The sequence below is a fragment of the Rattus norvegicus genome, chromosome 4, assembly GCF_036323735.1.
Source record: "Rattus norvegicus strain BN/NHsdMcwi chromosome 4, GRCr8, whole genome shotgun sequence".
Classification (NCBI taxonomy): Eukaryota; Metazoa; Chordata; class Mammalia; order Rodentia; family Muridae; genus Rattus; species Rattus norvegicus.
The window spans coordinates 162,128,874-162,147,961 of NC_086022.1; the positions used below are offsets into that span (position 1 = coordinate 162,128,874).

Genomic DNA, 19,088 nt, shown 5'->3' on the forward strand with positions numbered 1-19,088 from the left:
AATTCTTCTTCACAACTGGAAAGAGGTCTGTTTCCTTCTGGGATTTTTGCATCCTGCTGGGAAGTACATTTTCTATAGCCTTTCCCCATCTTGCTATAAAGCACCTTCTACTGTGTCTCTAGTGGTAAACATGGTATGCTCCAATTCTCCCCAGGGTTTAGATGGGATTGAAGTCACCAGTAGCAAAAGGTTCCTCCCTGTGTAAGGAGCTGCCAGTTATCCGTCAGCGGTCACCAGAGCTGAGGGCTCCAGGTGAACAAGGGACAAAGGTCCCACGGACTTCCACGGACTTCATCTGTCCTCAAGGCTCTAAGCTGCAGACCCTGTGCGTGCATACCAGCACCATTGTTAATGTTTTAGTAAAGCTGTACTGGGGATTGGTTCCGAGACGCCCCCAGCCCCACCCCACTGATGCTACATTCTGTGGATGTTCAATCCCATGATTGAAAATGCTGTGATGTTTCTGGGTAACCTCTAGTTGGCCTCCCAACTGCTACAAAGCATGCCTGAAAGACCAATAATGAGGATGGGTGCTGTGCAAATGGTTGTCAGACTGCATTGTTTCAGGAATAACAACGGCATGTCTACATGCTCAGCAGAGACACCATTATTTAATATTGCTAATCACTGGCTGGTTGAATCTGCTGAGGCGAAGCCTGGGGATCTGGAGGGCTGATTCCGTTCCTAATGGATCAGCGGTGAGATCTCAGTCTTGGAAAAACTGAACACATCAAACTGCTTGACACTGGGATGAACAAGACCTTTGAAGCTACTGGAATGGGGAGAGCTATTTTGCATACAGGAAGATGCGAAGGACCCAGAGCAGGGCTGTATGAACTGAATTACAGATAGGTCTTCCAGAATTTCTGTGCTGAAACAATTTGGATGACAATAAGGAAAGAGAACTTTGGGAGGCAGTGAGCTCAGAAGGGCTACTCTCCCAGAGGAGGTTGATGCCTTCCTGAGAGGTTGAAGAAAACTCCCTAGCTCCCTCTGCTGCTTGAGGGCATTGCAAGGAACCAGCCTCTGGCATTGGAAGAGAGATACCTTGGAATGACGACTGATCACTCAACCCATGGCATTCTTTTTTTTTTTTTTTTTGGTTCTTTTTTTCGGAGCTGGGGACCGAACCCAGAGCCTTGCGCTTCCTAGGCAAGCGCTCTACCACTGAGCTAAATCCCCAACCCCAACCCATGGCATTCTTGTTATAATTGGGCCAAGGCATTAAGTCCTAGTAGGACTTAGTTAGCATAGACAAAGGGATGGAGAGAGAGAGGAGAGAGGAGAGAGGAGAGAAGGGAGAGAGAGAGAGAGAGAGAGAGAGAGAGAGAGAGAGAGAGAGAGGTTTGAAGATGCCTAGACACTGCAGACTGAGAGAAGAGAAAATGAAATGGAAGCAAGAGGCTGTGGGCCAGAGAATGGGAGTTGATACTGAGCCATATAATAGGCCCATGGCGTTTACTATTTAACCTGAAAGGTGTGGTGGGGTCTCCTTGGCAATGTTGTCATAGATTCCTAGGAGGCATAGTTGTGATTTAATAAAGATATTTTAATACGGGCTGGGACATGAGGTTTAAGGGCAAGAGAGGTGCTTAGAAGAAATTAGACCCATTCAAGAGCATGGGTATGGGTTTCTCCACAGAGAATTACCTTGTTGCTATGGTAAAATATTCAACGTTGGATTCCTTATAAAAAAAAGAGGTTTATCGCCTCACAGTTCTGGATTTCTAAGCAGTCTTTACCAATGTCAACTTCCAGTGAGGGCCCTCAGAGCAGATGTCAGGTGTCAGGGATACATGGGGTTAGACGGGAGGAAGGGGGAGGGCAGAGAGAGAGAGAGAGAGAGAGAGAGAGAGAGAGAGAGAGAGAGAGAGAGAGATCACAAACTTCAGAGACCACAGAGGGCACAGCTCACTCGTTTATAGTGGTCTACTCTGAGGAAATGGACCCACTCACGCTAGGTCTGATCCATTCCGAGGGATGAGAATTAACCACATTACCAGGCTTGCTTCTTAAAAATCCACCACCTTTGAGTAGTATTTTAGCATGTGAATCTTTGGAGATGAAACCACATCCGGACTACAGGGATGCTCTTTGGTTCGATTTTACAGTTAGCAATTGCAAGACTGGAGAGATTCTCACTGGTTAAGAACATTAACTAGTCTTGCAGAGGACGAGAGCTCCATTCCCAGCACCCACATCTAGCAACTCACAACTCCCTGTAACTCTCCCTCCAGAGTTTCAGGTGCTCTATTCTGGCTTGTATGGGCACCTGCACACACACACACACACACACACACACACACACACACACACACACACACACACACACAAAATAAGTGCCTATGTTTATTATATAGCAAGTATTGTTTAATGGTCAGTACACATAATTCTTCCCAAGTCTGCAAAGCAAAGTGTCATAGCCCCATTTTACAGAGAGAGAGAGGGGAAAAAAAAACAGGACTTTAAAAAGAGGACATGGGTTTAAATCCACAGTCTGCCACTAACACGATTATTTAAGCTTCTGGAAGCAGGTTTTTGAGGCGCTGCTTGGAACCTGATGCCAACAGGGCAAACCAAATTAAATGAAAGCTGCTCTAATGGTATTATTTGCCCATTTGGATGATCTCCATGACAGCTGACTTTTCTTAAACACTTGATAGTACCTTAGGATCCAAGTTAGGTAATGAGAGATGCCTGACAACTGGTACTGCACAATGGAAGAAGAGCCAGCCCCTGCGAGTTGTCCTGTTACTTACGGATATGTGCCATGGCACATCCCTGCTATCTCCTACCTCACAGATAGATAGATAGATGATAGATAGATAGATAGATAGATAGATAGATAGATAGATAGATAAAGGATAGATAGAAGATAGATGGATAGATAGTAGATAGATAGATAGATAGATAGATAAAGGATAGATAGAAGATAGATGGATAGATAGTAGATAGATAGATAGATAGATAGATAGATAGATAGATAAAGGATAGATAGAAGATAGATGGATAGATAGTAGATAGATAGATAGATAGATAGATAGATAGATAGATAGATAGATAAAGGATAGATAGAAGATAGATGGATAGATAGTAGATAGATAGATAGATAGATAGATAGATAGATAAAGGATAGATAGAAAATAGATGGATAGATAGTAGATAGATAGATAGATAGATAGATAGATAGATAGATAGATAAAGGATAGATAGAAGATAGATGGATAGATAGTAGATAGATAGGTAGATAGATAGATAGATAGATAGAAGATAAATAGATGGATAGATAGATAGATAGAAGATAGAGGATAGATAGAAGATAAATAGATGGATAGATAGTAGATAGGTAGATGATAGATAGATAGATAGAGGATAGATAGTAGATAGATGGATAGATAGTAGATAGATACATAGATAGATAGACAGATAGATAGTAGATAGATACATAGATAGATAGATAGATAGATAGATAGACAGATAGAGGATAGATAGATAGAGGATAGATAGATACTAGATAGATAGATAGATAGATAGAAGATAGAGAGTATGGCTAGAAGATAAATAGATGGATAGATAGATGATAGATAGATAGATAGATAGATAGATAGATAGACAGATAGATAGATAGAGGGTAGATAGATAGTAGATAGATAGATAGATAGAGGGTAGATAGATAGTAGATAGATAGATAGATAGAGGATAGATAGTAGATATATAGATGGATAGATAATAGATAGATAGAGGATAGAGAGATAGTAGATAGATAGATAGATAGATAGATGATAGATAGAGGATAGATAGTAGATAGATGGATAGATAGTAGATAGAAGATAGATAGAGGATAGATAGATAGAAGATAGATCGAGGATAGATAGATAGAAGATAGATAGAGGATAGATAGAGGATAGATAGTAGATGGATAGATAGATAGATAGAGGATAGATAGATAGATAGATAGATAGATAGATAGATAGAAGATAGATAGATAGAGGTAAATGACCCAAGCTGGAGTTAATTCGTGTGGAGAACTATTGTGATACAGCTTCGTTTTGGGGTAGCACCTTGAGAGGTTTCATCATACACACATGCTGCCCCTTATGTCTCATTCCCTTGCTACACTGTAAGCTCACCAAGGAAACGGTGCTTCTAAATTCCTCTCTCCATCTTCATGGCACCCGCCTGGTTTGATGATGTTTGTGTGGCTCAGGAGAGAGACATGATGATTTCCTTCAGAAACGGTTGGGACATCATGGTACAAGAGAAAACGGAGGCTTTGAGAGCTCAGACCCAAGACTGAAGACATGGGGCTGAAGGTCAGTGGCTTGGAAAGAAAGACTTGGAGCTGAGAGAATCTGAGAGCATGGGCTCCAGAGAAAATAGGCAAAATGTTCCTGAGTGTTGACACAGGAGAGTTGTCCTTGCATGGAGCTCCAGGAGCCCAGCCTGAGAGGGATATTTACATGTGAGTGATTTGGAGAGAAAATGAGCCCAGAAGAGCCCAGTAAAAGGGAAGGGAGCAGGCCTCAGAAGGGAAGAAAAGAAAGCAAGAACTGGACCAAAGATTCAGTCTCTGGTCCTACCGAGTGTCTGGGAGTGTAACTCACAACTCTGCTTTTACAAAACAAGAGGACTGGCCCTCACACAGGTCCGTCACTGGCTGAAGTGGGTAAGTGTTGAGGAAACTCTTGGCTTTGCCTCTGTGGACCAAATACCTCCAGTACCCCGAGTCTGGTTTATAAGAAGCACAGATTCAGGCCATGAGAGCACCCAGGAGCCCAGCAATGGTGCACAGATGTTCCAGGGCACCTGACTGGAGCATCAATCCATTATTATTGGTCTGGGACCTGACCGTTTATCAGTTCCGCCGCGCTGATGTAAGTCTCTTCAAAGCCATGATCAAATGCATAGTCCTCGTCTGTGAAGCAGAGAGGGCGTGCGTTTTCCTGCTTACATCACAGCATGTTTGCAAAATCAAAAGGCGGCGTGTGTAGATCCCTGCCGACAAGATGTTATGCAGAAGCAGAAGCTGAGCGCACCTTCCCCTCATCCACATGGAATCTACACTAGCACTCGGGCCTCTCCAAGCTCCTGTCTTGCAGGCATCAGCGCTGACAGCCTTTGAAAGGAGCTTGTTCACATTAAGAAGAAAGCAGCCATTCTTCTAATGTTGATAAATTTTGCAGCAGTTTCTTTAATATATACCAGCTGCCTTGAAACACATCTAATTAGGCAGCAGATAGCTGACTGGGACTGCAGTTGGCTTTGATGTGCTCATCAGTGTTGGGGAGGAGGTATTGGGAAGCTAATCATAATAGGACTTAGCTCTTATAAAATACCTTTTATCTTCAAAGCGGTTTACAACCACTAATTATTACAAGAATTAGGGTGAATAGCAACCGTCTTGGTGAGACCTGAAGCCATTAGCAAGGGCCTTTAATGTATCTTATAATAGATCAGGGGAGAGTGCAGGGGGGTGTTTAAGAACAGCTGTCCGGACCTGGAAGAATTATTTTATAGAGGTAAGACAGCTGTTCCCTGTCTCCCTGGAGGCTAGAGCATGGAAATTGGACCTAATTTGAGGAGAAAGGATGCCTACTGGAGGATTTCATAAAGCTATGGCAGGCTGCCTGGGAAAGATGGTCTTTATCAAAGGTGCCTGCACACACCTGACCCCTTCAGGGGCCTGTCCCTTGCTGGTGGTAGTGGTCTGAGGTCACTTCACTATGTTTTGTCCAGCTGGAGAGTCCGTGTCACTTAATCAATCTTGATTTTTGTCTCTTCATGTGTTTGCTCTCTTTCCCTCTTTAGATATACACATTCTATCTCTCTATGTATCTATATATCTCTCTCACTTATATACAGATACATATGTACAGATACACATATACATATACATATACATATACATATACATATACATATACATATACATATACATATACATATACATATTCATGTTGGGGAGGTTTGGGAAGCACAGCCTTGCTGGAGGAAGTCCAGTCCATCACTTTGTGATTGACAAGTCTTCCCCACTTCCAGTTTTCCTTTTCCGCTTTGTGCTTGCTTGCGGTTTAAAATATCTGAGCTCTCAGCTTCTTGCTCCAGCTGCCACACCTGCCTCTTGCTACCGTGCCTCCCCACCATGACGAATTCTTATCCCTCTGAAATTATAAGTGAAAATAAACTCCCATTTCTGTAAGTTGCCTTGGTCATGGCATTTCATCCCAGCAACAGAATGGTTATTAATGGATACAATATTACATATACATATATGTATGTATAGATATATATATACATGCACACACACACACACACATATACATATCTGCCTTTTGGAAATACAATTGAGGAGGAGGAGGAAGCCAGTTTGATATCAGCAACAGTAATAGTGATAACGGCCACCTCTGGTCAGGTAGTAGCCAGGAGAACCTATGGAAGATCTGGTGAAAGAGATCAGCTTGTCGAGTCTCCCAAACAAATGCAAACCCATGTGTAGCAAATCCCTTCATTCTCTTTGATGGTAGTTTTACTTCCCAGCTCTCCCTGCCCTGTCTCCTGCATTTTACAGATGGGAAACGGGAATCGTGAAGATGTCACCTAACTCCTTTAGTGTCACACAGATAGGCAGTGGTGGAGGCAGGACCTGGGGTAGCTCGGGCTCTCCCCACTCTTCTGTGTCACCTCCCGGAAGCTCAGGTGTGATGGCCACTTCACACTTCATTCTCTCCCTAGCAACAAAGCAGGGTGTGTGTGTGTGTGTGTGTGTGTGTGTGTGTGTGTGTGTGTGGTATGCTGTTTGGCAAGAGTTGCCTGCCTTCAGTCCTGACAGCTCTAAGGTTGTCATTGGGAACTTGGGGTCCCACTGCCCGTGGGATTCTCTTCCCACTGAAACCTGGATTGTTCAAGAGATTTGAATGGCTCTCAGGGAAACTTTGGGCTTTGATCTCCTAGCTGCTTGCTACAGAAGGGATTCGAGAGGAATCAGTGTGATTTAGTGACGCCTTCAAGTTGGCAGCAGGTACAGTGTTGAGAGAAATACCAGCTGAAGCCAGATTAGGAGAGACATTCACTTTAACCCCTCAGGAGGGCTTTAGGTTTGATCTACAAACTTTCTGATTGCACACTTAAGCTGCTAGAATTACTCTGGGTTCCTGGGAAATCTCCCCAGAAATGTTTAAGGACTGGATAATTTCCATCTGGATGGGAAGTGTTTACAGGGAATTATTCTGGAGGAAAAGAATGGTTTAGAAACTTAGCTGCAGACAGGTACAAAGTATGTTCAGCTAAGGGAATTAACTCAGTGATAGGGTGTGCTTAGCATGGGCAAGGCCTTAGGTAGGTTCGGTCTCCAGTCAGGAAGAAAGAAAGAAGGGAGGGAGAGGGAGGGAGAGAAGGAGGAAGGAAGACTGGAAAGGGGGAAGAACTTAGCTTATCTTTTTTGTAACTGTATTGTCTCCTGGTCTAATAAAAAAAATCTTTCAATTTCAAAAATGTACGCATGTATACGTACACATGCCACTGTATGGGTGTGGAGGTCAGAGGATAGATTTGTGGGGTCAGTGCTCCCCTGCCTGCCACCTTTACCTGGGTCCTGGGAATTGAACTCCAGTTACCACACTCTCATGGCAGTGCATTTACCCACTGGGCTACCTCACCACCTTCTCCAAAGGAAAATCATGGAGACATCTATCTCCAAGATGAAGGCTTCCTTGGGCTCCATCCATGTGGGAGATAGCTGAGTGTAGGTCAGGGTTCCACTTTACTTTTGTTATTGTGTCCCCCATTGCCTTTGGAAAACCCACACAAGCTGTGCAAAGACTTCGAATCAGTGCACGGGCTTCAGGGGCAGGGAGAGAAGGCCGGATGCCAGTAGATACGTGGCCTTCTGTGGGACCTCTGCCCTGCTTCTGTATGCTTACCTGTGGGTCACAATTCCTTAGTGGGGGGACATACATCAGATATCCTGCATACCAGATATTCATTACAATTTATAGCAGTAGCAAAATTACAGTTATTAAGTAACAATAAAATCATTTTATGGTTGGGGGTCGCTATGAGGAGCTGTATTAAAGGGTCGCAGCATTAGGAAGGTGGAGAAACACTGGGTTAAGGGCTACACAGTCTGGAAGTTTCCACAGGGAAATTGCTTCATTTTCAGCTGTTTTTTTTTCTCCTTGACAGAGTTGAATGTCAAAGACTTGGGGTTCTCAGTTAAATACAGTAGACTAGTGGAGGGGCATGGCTAGTGGACCACAACACCAGCTGCTCTGTCAGAGGACCCACATTTGCTTCTCAGCACCCACATGGCCCCTCATAACCACCTGTAACTCCAGTTCCAGGGCACCCAAGGTCTTCTTCTGGCCTCGATGAACACTGCACACCTGTAGTGTACAGACATACATGCAGACAAGGCAACTATACACATAAAATTATATATGCATATACGCACACAGTACACTGCGCTGTATTATTTAGGCCTGAGGGAACAGAATAAGACTGTGGCCCCAACACAACAATAATTCCCCATTTTCTTCCCCCTCCTTCTCCATACACTCACTGAGTTACTGGCATACAGGAAGCTGCATGCCTTTGAAGTCTGTACCTTGACAAATTTTGACATAGTTGTATGCGTATACATACGTGTGTGTGTGTGTGTGTGTGTGTGTGTGTGTGTGTGTGTGTGTGTGTGTGCATGAATGGCATCAGTGTTTTATATGTGGGGGATCTCCATCCAAGTAAGCATGGGAAGTATTGAAGAATATGTGTGCACTGAATAGGTGTGAACTTTTCCCATCGTTTTCCCCTAGACAATACAGTGTAAGGACTGTAACGCATAACACACTGTAACGGGTATTATAAGCCATGTCTAGACGGCCTATAGTAGGATACAGGTGTGGTGATACACATCTGTGCTCCCAGCACGTGGAAGACGGAGGCAGAAGAATTATGAATATGAGGTCAACTTGGGTTACACTGTGAGGCCCTGTCTCTAAATAAATACAATATGTGGTACAATACTTATATATTATGTATAGACACAGCCTCGTTTTTATATAAGGAACTTAAGCTCTCACAGATTTTTGAGCATAGTGACGAATCTGGGGCAAGAGTTCAGGGATGCTGAGAGACCGCTGTGGATCAATGAATAAGTCACTATAAACCTTGGATTCAGATATCACTCTCACGGAGTGAAGGCAGTGGTCATGTTCACCTCTACCCTAGATCTCCCCTCGCCTCTTTCTCATCCCTCCACACCCTACAGCATTTTCCTATTAGGACCGTCTCCATTCTCCATAAAACGTGATCAAATGCAATAATAAAGTTGGACAGACAACTGTAAATGTGTGTAAGGGTAGCGGGCGTCATGTGTCCTTCCTCGGTTTCCTGTGTTTGTGTGATTATTTTGAAATGAATCCAAGCTGGTCACTCAAGATCCAGTTCATCCCCTAGTTGTACTGCAATTTATGCATCCGTCTCCTTCAGTGTTGTGTGGTTGTGTAAGTTCAGAGTTTGTAGGGCATCCTGTAGCCTGCCTCCCTGTGTATCCGTCTGTCTCTTTCAGTGTTGTGGGGTGTTTTTTTTTAAGTCCACCTCCTTTCAATCTCCATGCGTTTCTTCCCTTCCCTCTTGATTCTCTCTCGTTCAATGGACTGGCTGATCTATCACTGCAGATCACAATGATCCTGAGCGCCGATAGCTAGGAGCCGGTTGCTAAGAGATGTCCAGGACATGCCAGCGACCAGCTCTGCGCCTCGTTTTTCTCCCCTTCTGCTCTTTTTCTGTCTCACTCCACCCTTGTCACATGTCTGTTTCCCACCTCCCCTGTTCAGGTTCTGAAGATAAAGAAGTCCACAGGTCTGATGGCCACCCCGAGTGGAAGAGAAGACTCCAGCTCCCAGGCACCCTGTCATGGGGAGCAGGGAAGTGAAGCCTGCGTGGAGGAGCTGGACCACCCAGAGAGGCTGGAGGCGGAGGTGCCGGACCAGAGTGTCATGTGGAAGAAAGCACAGGAATTCTTCCAGACCTGTGACTCCGAGGGCAAGGGCTTCATTGCTAGGACAGACTTGCAGGTGAGGGGGTCCCCACTTGGAGCTGTGTGTGGGCTGCCTGGCAGGAGTAGCCTCTCCAGGAAAGACCTCCACATCTTTGCTCTGGAGGGGTTGTCAATATACACTGTGTAGGGAACCTGGTCTCTGTTCATTCCGTGCTCAGCCCTTACCTGCTGTTGGGCTCTTTGCCTTCCCTGACTCCGTGACACCCAAGGTAATAGGATCTGGTGAGGGTAACATGACGGAACAAATATAACACAGGTGGCTGGGGCTCCGTTGATACAGTACCTGTCTGGCCAGCATTCATGAGGCCCCAACTTTGATCTCTAGCACCACATAAACCTACCTAAATGGGGTACAGCGGCACATATGGCAAACCCAGCTACCTAAGGAGGTTGAGGCAGAACTGTTGGTTCAGAGACAGTGGGTACCTCAGTGAGATCTGGTCTCAAAAGTAAAATTAAAACGGTTCTGGGGATATAGCTCACTATTAGAGCGATTCCCTGGCATCTCTAAGTTCACGGGTTCAAATATTTCAAAATTACCAAAGTACGAAACTACAAAATAAAAAAAAAAAGGTCGCTTATGAAATGCCTCTTAAACTTTATGTAATTTCTTGTGTGTCCCTATGACTCTTCCTTTGATCATTTTTCAGCCCCTTTAAACATAAAAGACCATTCTCACTTCACTGTCCATACAAACCTAGGCAACGGCCAGGTTCAGCATTGGGGTAGCGTGCACTGGACAGTCCTACCTTGTTCCCCCACCCTCTCGACTGCTCCTGAGAATGAAATGGTTCGTTCCCAGAGGTTGATGAGACCTCATCTATACCAAGCGATCTACTAAGGCCAAGCACATGACAGCATACCATGGGGCAGAGACAGGTAGCCTCAGCTCTCCCAAGGATGCTCAGAATAGCTGACCCAAAGCACAGGCAAACATCAGGTGTGTTCCAACAGCTGAGGGTGTCCAACTGGCCCCAGCTTCTCCTTCAGTGAGCGTCACTTGGGCATGTGTGAAACTGTGCGACCGTGTGCTTCAGGAAGGCGGCTGCGCCTGAGTGTAAACAATCCTCCCTGGGTTCACACTACCAACAATCTTGGTATCATGCCTGTGTGTTCTTTGTATGTAGGTGTGGAGAGCGAAAGGCAGCTTGGGGCTCCAGCCGACCTTGGTGTTTCCTTCCTCATCTTTTCCAGCTGAAGTATAAAGGAAGCTATCGCTCTTCTGCCAGACCCAGCAGGCTGAAGCTGACTAGGGAGGAAGCAAATCTAATCCCAAAGAAAGCCTTGGGATCCAGTTGTTGGGAGCTAGGGAAATTTCATCCCACCTCTTCGGGGGGAGGTGTCTTTCATTTCTAATGGAGTGGATATGCACCCTGCTTGCAGAATCAACGCTCTCCTCCCCTGAATTCTCCCCCTGTGGTTCTTGCCACAGCTGGTTTATGGACTGTTCGTGCCTGCTCTGCAGCTGAGCTTCTGGAGTCTTTGCACACACACTTCCCTCTCCTTCCTTTCTTGAAAAACCCATTCATATTTAATTCGGTTCTTCCAAGTGGCTTTCTCATCAGCCTCTCTTCCCACTTGGTCATGTGTCCTAGATGCCGACATTAATGCACAGCCAAGTGAGGCTTTATGGCTCATCAGCTAAAAGACCACGAGCCCAGTGCTCCCTGCAGGTGTGTCATAGGCTGTCACACCTGCAGACTCTGAGTGTCCACATGTGTGTCCACTTTCCTTCCTACGAAGCCCCGGGCACGCTGCGTGTGTGCCGAGGCTGTCAGTCACCTGCACAGAAGTAGTTTGTGCAGCTGGCCCCTGGGTTCCTGAGGAAGGAGGAGAGCCAGCTGAGAGGTAACAAGTCTCTTGGGGATCCTCACTTGGAGATGGATTGTTAGGTACAGGAGGACTCTTGCTTTGGCCTAAGGCCATTTCACACCAGACAGACAGACGCCAGAGGGAAGTGTCAACAGCTCAGCTACCTCGTCCCTCATGCTGTCAGTGGGTACAGGCTTTAAACCCCCAAAGCCCTCCCCAGTGACCTACCTCCGCCCGCTAGACCCCACAACCTCCCAAAACAGAGCCATCGGCTAGGGGACCAAGTGTTTAATTCTCATGAGCTTGTGGGGGACATTTTACATTCCTATCAGAGCCAATGGGGAGGAGGGATTGTGGGACACTGGGGGTGGGTCACCTGCAGTAAGGAGCATCCTCAGATCTAAAGAACAAAATATGGCTATAACTACTTACAAGAGTAGTTAGTGCTGGGGCCGTGGGATAGGAGGCCTCCATTAAGAAAGACCCGCACATGGGGGCGGGGGGCAACATGGCTCAGGAGAGAGGGTACACAAAGGAATAGACCAGGAAGCAGTGCCACCAACCTGGCCTCTCCTGGTGGCCCTGTGAACCCCTGTCTCTCCTAGTCTCTGTCCTTTCCTACTACTTTTTAACTGGGGGCGCGGTACCGGGGGTCAAGCCTGGGTCCTTGTGTAGGCTACACACATTCTTTACCATTCAACTACATCCTCAGTCCTGTGTCTTACTTTTTATTTTGAAACAGTCTCAGGAAGTTACCTAGGCTGGCCTTGAACCTGGAATTCTCCTGCCTCAACCTCCCTAGCAGCTAGGATTCCAGGCCCTACCCACCCTCATGCTTTGATTTAGTGGTTTCCAGATGTCAGGATTTGTGTCTGAACCTTCTCATCTGTGATCTCACATTACTTCAGAACACAGCATCCTCTAGGCATTTACCTAGAACTAGGCAGTCCTGGATAGCATTGGTCCTTCACAGTGCTAGGGGCACCTGCTTTGAAGTCAGAGCTGGGTTTGACTTTTTTGGCTATGTGACTCTGGGGCTGGCAATTTACCTTTAAACTTCATCTTTAAAAAAGGAATAGTAGTATCTACCTCAAAGGGGTATTATGTGAATTAAATGCTAATAAGATGTGTACAGGCATACGATTCTCTATAAATTGCATAGAAAGGACTAACATGGTAAGAAAGAGGATACCCCTGCTTTTTGAGGCCAGAGCCAAGCTCTAGGCCCCCATGACCATCAACATGTGGACATATGCAGTCTGGATTGCTTTCAGAGGCTGCATAAGGAGTTGCCCCTGAGTCTTGAAGAACTGGAAGATGTGTTTGATGCCCTGGATGCCGACAGCAATGGTTTTCTGACCCCAGAAGAGTTCGCCACTGGATTTAGTAAGTTCTGGTGGGTGCTGAGGACCCAGGTCTGGGAGGCTCCCTGCCGCTGTGTAATGTAGTTTCCTGTCCCCTTCAACATGCTTGGACTGTCTGCAGAGCATCTCTGCTTTCCCTTTGTGAGTGCAGAGCCTGGAGTTGTGGTGAGGTAGGCACACGAAAAGAGCCCCCCTTGACCATTAGAACCATGGCATCCTCTGTGCCCATGAACTATCACTGCTAGGGCTCCTACATGGGAGCTCAGATGTTTGGCATCACCAGGAAACTGTGTCAGGATTTTCAGCCCCATCTTTCCTGCTCTGAGAGACAAAATAACCTTGCAAAAAGATGTCCTAACTGGATAGCCCAGCTTAAGTCTGGCTGAGTCTTTTGAGTTTAAGAGTCTTTTGCTTTTAGAGACAGCAGCTGTCAGAGACATTTCTAGGTTTAAATAGCACTGTCTTCCTCAAGGTCACAAGCAGGAAAGAGAACTAAGGCCTAGGAGCATGATAACGAATTCAGATCCTACCCTCAGATGAGGTAAACCAGTAGGCTAATTTCCCATCTATCTGCTGCCTGCAAAGAGTGGTGTGATTTCCTTAAATATATCAGATGACTTTCCTGACCCTTTCCTGGAACTTACTATTGACTTGAGGGGGTAGGACAGATTGCTGTCGCACCAGCCAGTGTGAATATAGAGAAAGTTGCCTATATGTGTGAGGTAGTGCTGTTAGCGGGGGTGCCAAGGCAGGCTGCTGGTAAGTATTGGAGGGAACGAGCTTATTGCTTATTACAGAAGCAGAAAAGACATGCTTTTCTCCCCCTCCCTCTCCCCCTCTTCCCCTTCCCCTTCCCCTTCCCCTTCCTCCTCCTCCTCCTCCTCCTCCTCCTCCTCCTCCTCCTCCTCCTCCTCCTCCTCCTCCTCCTCCTCCTCTTCTTCTTCTTCTTCTTCTTCTTCTTCTTCTTCTTCTTCTTCTTCTTCTTCTTCTTCTTCTTCTTCTTCTTCTTCTTCTTCTTCTTCATTTTGGTAGTATTAATGAAGATTAAACCCAGGGACCTGCTTATGTTAGGCAAATGCTCTACCACTGACCCACATCCTCCAAAGATAACATGCTCTACATCCATCTCAGAGACCCACTAAGGAGCCAGCTTACTTCCCAGCCACTATCTCCAGGTTCTGGGATCTCTGTCAGAATGCAGTGGAAGATCAAAGAACACAAACTCAGTGTCCATGGACCTTTGCTATAGAGGGATCCCCTTTTGCTTCTCTAGGGCAAACCTCACATGAATCCCAGAAACAGAACAAGCCAAGTCCTCCCTGGGCTGAGGATATCTGACTCACATGCTTGTTCTCTACTCTCCTAGGTCACTTTTTCTTCAGTCAAAATAGCCAAAGAGAGGAGGATGCCGGCCAGCAGGTGGTCCAGCTCCAAGAGGAAAAAGTGTATCAGTCTAGAGGGGAGGAGGATATGGGAGGTGTGGACCAAGATGAAGAGGCACAGTTTCAGATGCTGATGGACAGACTTGGAGCCCAGAAAATTCTGGATGAGTAAGTCATATTGAGCACCACACTTTCCTACTCTCTGTGTCCCATGCTCTCACCACTGTCCTCACTTCCTGCTGTTCATCCTCATCATCTCCAGCCTTGGATCCATTCACCTTGCAAAGGACGACCCTCATCAGAGGCAGCTTGGATGTGTGTTCATGAAAGATGGTGTCTTAGGGTTTCTATTGCTATGATGAAACGTCATAACCATGGAAACTCACATAAAGAAAAATATTTAAATTTTTAAATATTCTAAACTGGCTTACAGTTCAGAGGTCCGTTATTGTCATTGAGAGAAACATGGTGGCATACATGCAGACATGATGCAGGAGAAGGAGCTGAAAGTTCTGCATCTTGATCCACAGGAAGAGAACTGGCTTGAGCTTCTGAGACCTAAAAGCCTACTCCCTGGTCATGTACCTTCTCCAAAAGAACCACACCTACTCCGAGGCCACACCTCCTAATAGTACCTGATAGTACCACTCCCAGGGAGCCTATGGGGGTCATTTTTTCTCAAACTATCACAAATGGGAATGGTTTAATGATTGGAAAGTGACCCTACAAGATCAGCAGAGAAGAAAGAACCTTGATCACAACACAGGTGAGAACGGATGGCAAAAGAGTATGTCAAGCAGGAAGGAGCCAGGCCAAGACCCAGGAGAAAGTCTGCTGGTGGAGGAGGTTAGAGGATAGGAAGTGAAACTTGCCACCATCAGCAGGGCAGGAATGGCAGCTGTGAATGGGCCCAGGAAGATGCTTAGGGCTGAGAGGGAAGAGACATAGGCAGTCTTTGGGAAAGCTCATTAGTCCCACTTGTAACTCATCTTCACCAAGGACAAGAGTTCAGAGCCGGGTACCACTGCCAGGGACTCCATGAAGCCTCCTGCTGCAAGACAAGAAGGGAGAGGGCACTGCCAAGGGCAGGCCACTGTCACAAATGGCAGGGACTGTCAGCCACCTTCTTGAAGGGGTCTCGGGTCAGTGCTCACTGGATGTCACAGTGAGGGACATGTTGAATGCTGTGTAGAACTGAGATAAAATAATATGTCTAGTAGATGGTTTCTAGAATAGCATGTGAAGACTAACACAGAAGATAAGGTTCCTGTCCTTACTAATGAGGGCTCACGCTACAGCTTGAGGGACCTGTTCATGTCAGAACCACAGGCAGACACAGCAGGTTGGAATGGCTTCCAAACTGTCTATTACTCAACAGAGGGATGTGAGTTCTTCTAGAAGCAGAGATGGACTGGTTGACCTCCTTGGGCCTCTCTAACCTATACTGCTTGGTGGTTCCACAAGGGGTAGCTTCCGGAAGTGAGCATCCAGACCCACAGACTCTTAGAGGTCTGGTGGGATGATTTTGCCAATTACCACCCTATGACATTTCATTGGGAGTTGAAAGACTTGACCTGTCTCCATTACTTTGATGTTTCTGTGGACCGATAAAAACAGCTAAAGGGAAGGGAGATTGATTTTGCCTGAGGGTTTTCAAGCCATCATGGCCAGGAAGGCATGGATGGAGGACTGATGAATAGATGAGCAGATGGGTAATTGATTGGATGGCCTAGATGAATAGGCAGATGTTTGAATGGCCTAGAAGTAAGACAGTACAGAAAGGAAGGACAAAGGGGAAGGAGAGGGGGAAGGAGAGGGGAAGGAGAAGGGGAAGGAGAGGGGAAGGAGAGTGGGAAGGAGAGGGGAGAAGGAGAGGGGGAAGGAGAGGGGAAGGAGAAGGGGAAGAAGGAGAAAGAAGTGAGTGGATTCAGCCAGCAGTGGTTGCTTCTGTTGGATGCAGAGTCATGTCTATGCCATGAGGACACTATTGGCGCGACCTGACACATCACTTCTGAGCAAAGCTTCTGAAATACAGTGTTTACAATGGCCAGAAGAATTTTCTCCTTTATCCAGGGAGCTGCTGGCCCTGCCCTCTGATCATATCGGCTCTAGGATTTAGTGGGGCATGAGTTGGATTTCTGTTTGACATACCGAAGTCATGGCTGTAGACTTTCGAGGGTGGCTCTCCACCTTCTCCTCTTGGTGGCAAGGGTCATCAAGACCTGTCTCTCTGATGTTCCTGTAGGGTCGTGTTCACCCTCACGTGCCTGTGTCTGGGTGATTCTTGTGACTTTTCACTCTGCACCTGCACACCTCTGAGTCTGGCTTGCCACTGTCTGCGTCTCTTTGTCCTTCAGCCTCGCTCTTTCCCTTCCTTTCCCCTGTCAGTCACTCCTAGTGCCACCAGGCCCCCATGGGATGCTGCTGCATATTTGCCTCCCTTTCCAGCAGTGACAAGCGCATTCTACCATCCATAAAACAGCATGTTTAACTCTCAACAGTGAGGATATCTTTCCCAGGGGCGACCATCTCTCTCTAGCATCTTGGTGTTGGTCCTACCCAACTGCCTCCAGCATCCTCACAGTATTGAGATGCTGGCAAGTGCGTTGCCACATGTGCTTGATGCAGCAAGCCTGATAGGAGCATCACAGGGAAGGAAGCAGCAAAATGAGAGACCAGCACAGGAGTCAGGCTGCTGGGCCTGCACTCTGGCACTGTACCAGGAATGGTCACTTATCACAGCTCTCTCCCAGGTAATAGTGGGGATGGATAGAGGCATTATGCAGAAAACACTCTGTGCCATAAACTCCAGTGATCTAGGGTGATGAGGATGGTGTTCCCAGCTGTCTACTCCCCTGTCTGGAACCCCCATGTTTCCCAAAGAGCCTCACTTACCCACTCCCTATTCATGTTTCTCCTCCCTTCACAGTGAAAGTGATGTCAGGCAACTGTGGCTGCAGTTGAAGAAGGATGAGCCTCACCTGCTGTCCAACTTCGAAGACCTCCTCACCACAATCTTCACTCAGCTCCAAGAAGCCCACGAGCAGAAGAATGAACTGGAATGTGCCCTCAGAAAGTAGGTGTTCGTCTCCTCTGGTGTGGGTTGCATGTTCTCTCCTCCTGCTTTTTCCATAGGTTCACTATAGTATGCTTCTTTGTCACTATGTCCCAAAGGGGACAGAGCGCTATGGCCAGCATAGCATATCTGCTTTCTAGTCCCAACTCACCCTTATTAAGCACCTTCTGTTTGCTAGAGGCTATTCTAAATGCTTTATATACATTAACTTGTTTGATAGGGATGCTCAAATATTACCCACATTTACAGATGAGAAATAAGGTTCAGAAAGTAACATGCCCAAGAATGCACAGCTTGTAAGTGTCAGAGACAAGATTCAGAGGTATCTAGCCCACAGCCCTAGATAGGAAGGGAGAACAGCCTGCCTGCCTGCCTGCACGTAGTAAAGCCCTAGCATCATGGCCTTCTCCCAGCTCCCAGCATCCCTTGCTTTGTGGAGGTGGTATAGCTGTAAGGTCCAAAGGCCATCCTCCCCGTTGTAGCCTCCCCTCTCAGTAGCCTCTTTGCCAACATGGGATGTCAGAAGACATGGCTAAGACCCTCAAGGAACTGCTACCAATCTGGACCAATGTCCACACAGGCAAATAGATCAGATCAGAAGCAGCCTGTGGAGATGCAGCCCCTCCAGAGAACTAGACCGTGCTCAGGATGCTGCCTGGCTCCTCCTGGTCATCTAACATGCATTTATACAGTGAGCTGGTATTTGAGAATGTGGACTTGTCTGTTGTGTGATGAAGGGTGGTCAGTCACCCTAAGAGGAGGCTGAAACCCAAGGCAGAGCAGGCAGACCTGGAATGTACCCTCATAAAACACCCCATCCCCCTATGTGCTCTTGTTCAGGCCCAGACTGGTTCACATTCTCTGTGACTCCCTAGTGAGATGTCTCTCTTTCTGGACAGTTCTGCAGAGTACTTGCCCAGTGACATGCTTCTTCCAGAGTTACAAGTCCGTGGGTCCCTTGTGAGTGTGTGCTGCTGGGTAGATAGGAGTCTATATACCATACCACACCTTCTTTATCTTGTGCCTTCCAAAGCTAACTCTCAAAATAATCACCAAGGAAGAGCTAGGTGTTGGGGGAAAACATGAGAGATCTGTCTGCTTCATTGAGTTTAAGTCATGCAGAAGGATACCCAGTGACCAGAAGATGGTCAATGGCATTTTAGCACAGCCCACAAGGCTTGCAGGAAGGAAGCGGTGGGGAGGAAAACTTGGGATCAGACAGAAGGCAGCTTGGATCTTGGTTCTGACACTTATTAACTAGCTGTGCAGGATTCAACAAGTTGCTTAACATCTCAGAACCTCAGCTTCCTTATCTGTGAGGGACGTGGAACAGGATCCATCTAACAGAGCTGGATGTGTCAGTGGGATCACACTTGGGTCTAAACACCGTGAATGTCAAA

General features: G+C 46.5%; 1 protein-coding gene across 4 annotated transcripts in view; it reads left to right on the forward strand.

The window, feature by feature from the left end:
• The window catches only part of Cracr2a (calcium release activated channel regulator 2A), a 113,680-nt gene that overhangs the window by 34,627 nt on the left and 59,965 nt on the right, over positions 1–19,088 (forward strand). For all 4 annotated transcript variants that reach the window (XR_005503914.2, XM_063286981.1, XM_006237508.5 and 1 more), the window contains 4 exons: positions 9,831–10,070; positions 13,141–13,252; positions 14,597–14,780; positions 17,542–17,688. Coding sequence is in view for 3 of the 4 variants with exons in the window: in XM_006237508.5 (XP_006237570.1) it covers positions 9,831–10,070; positions 13,141–13,252; positions 14,597–14,780; positions 17,542–17,688 (683 nt within the window). In the remaining variant the exon portion in view is untranslated. The remainder of the gene's footprint in view (positions 1–9,830; positions 10,071–13,140; positions 13,253–14,596; positions 14,781–17,541; positions 17,689–19,088) is intronic.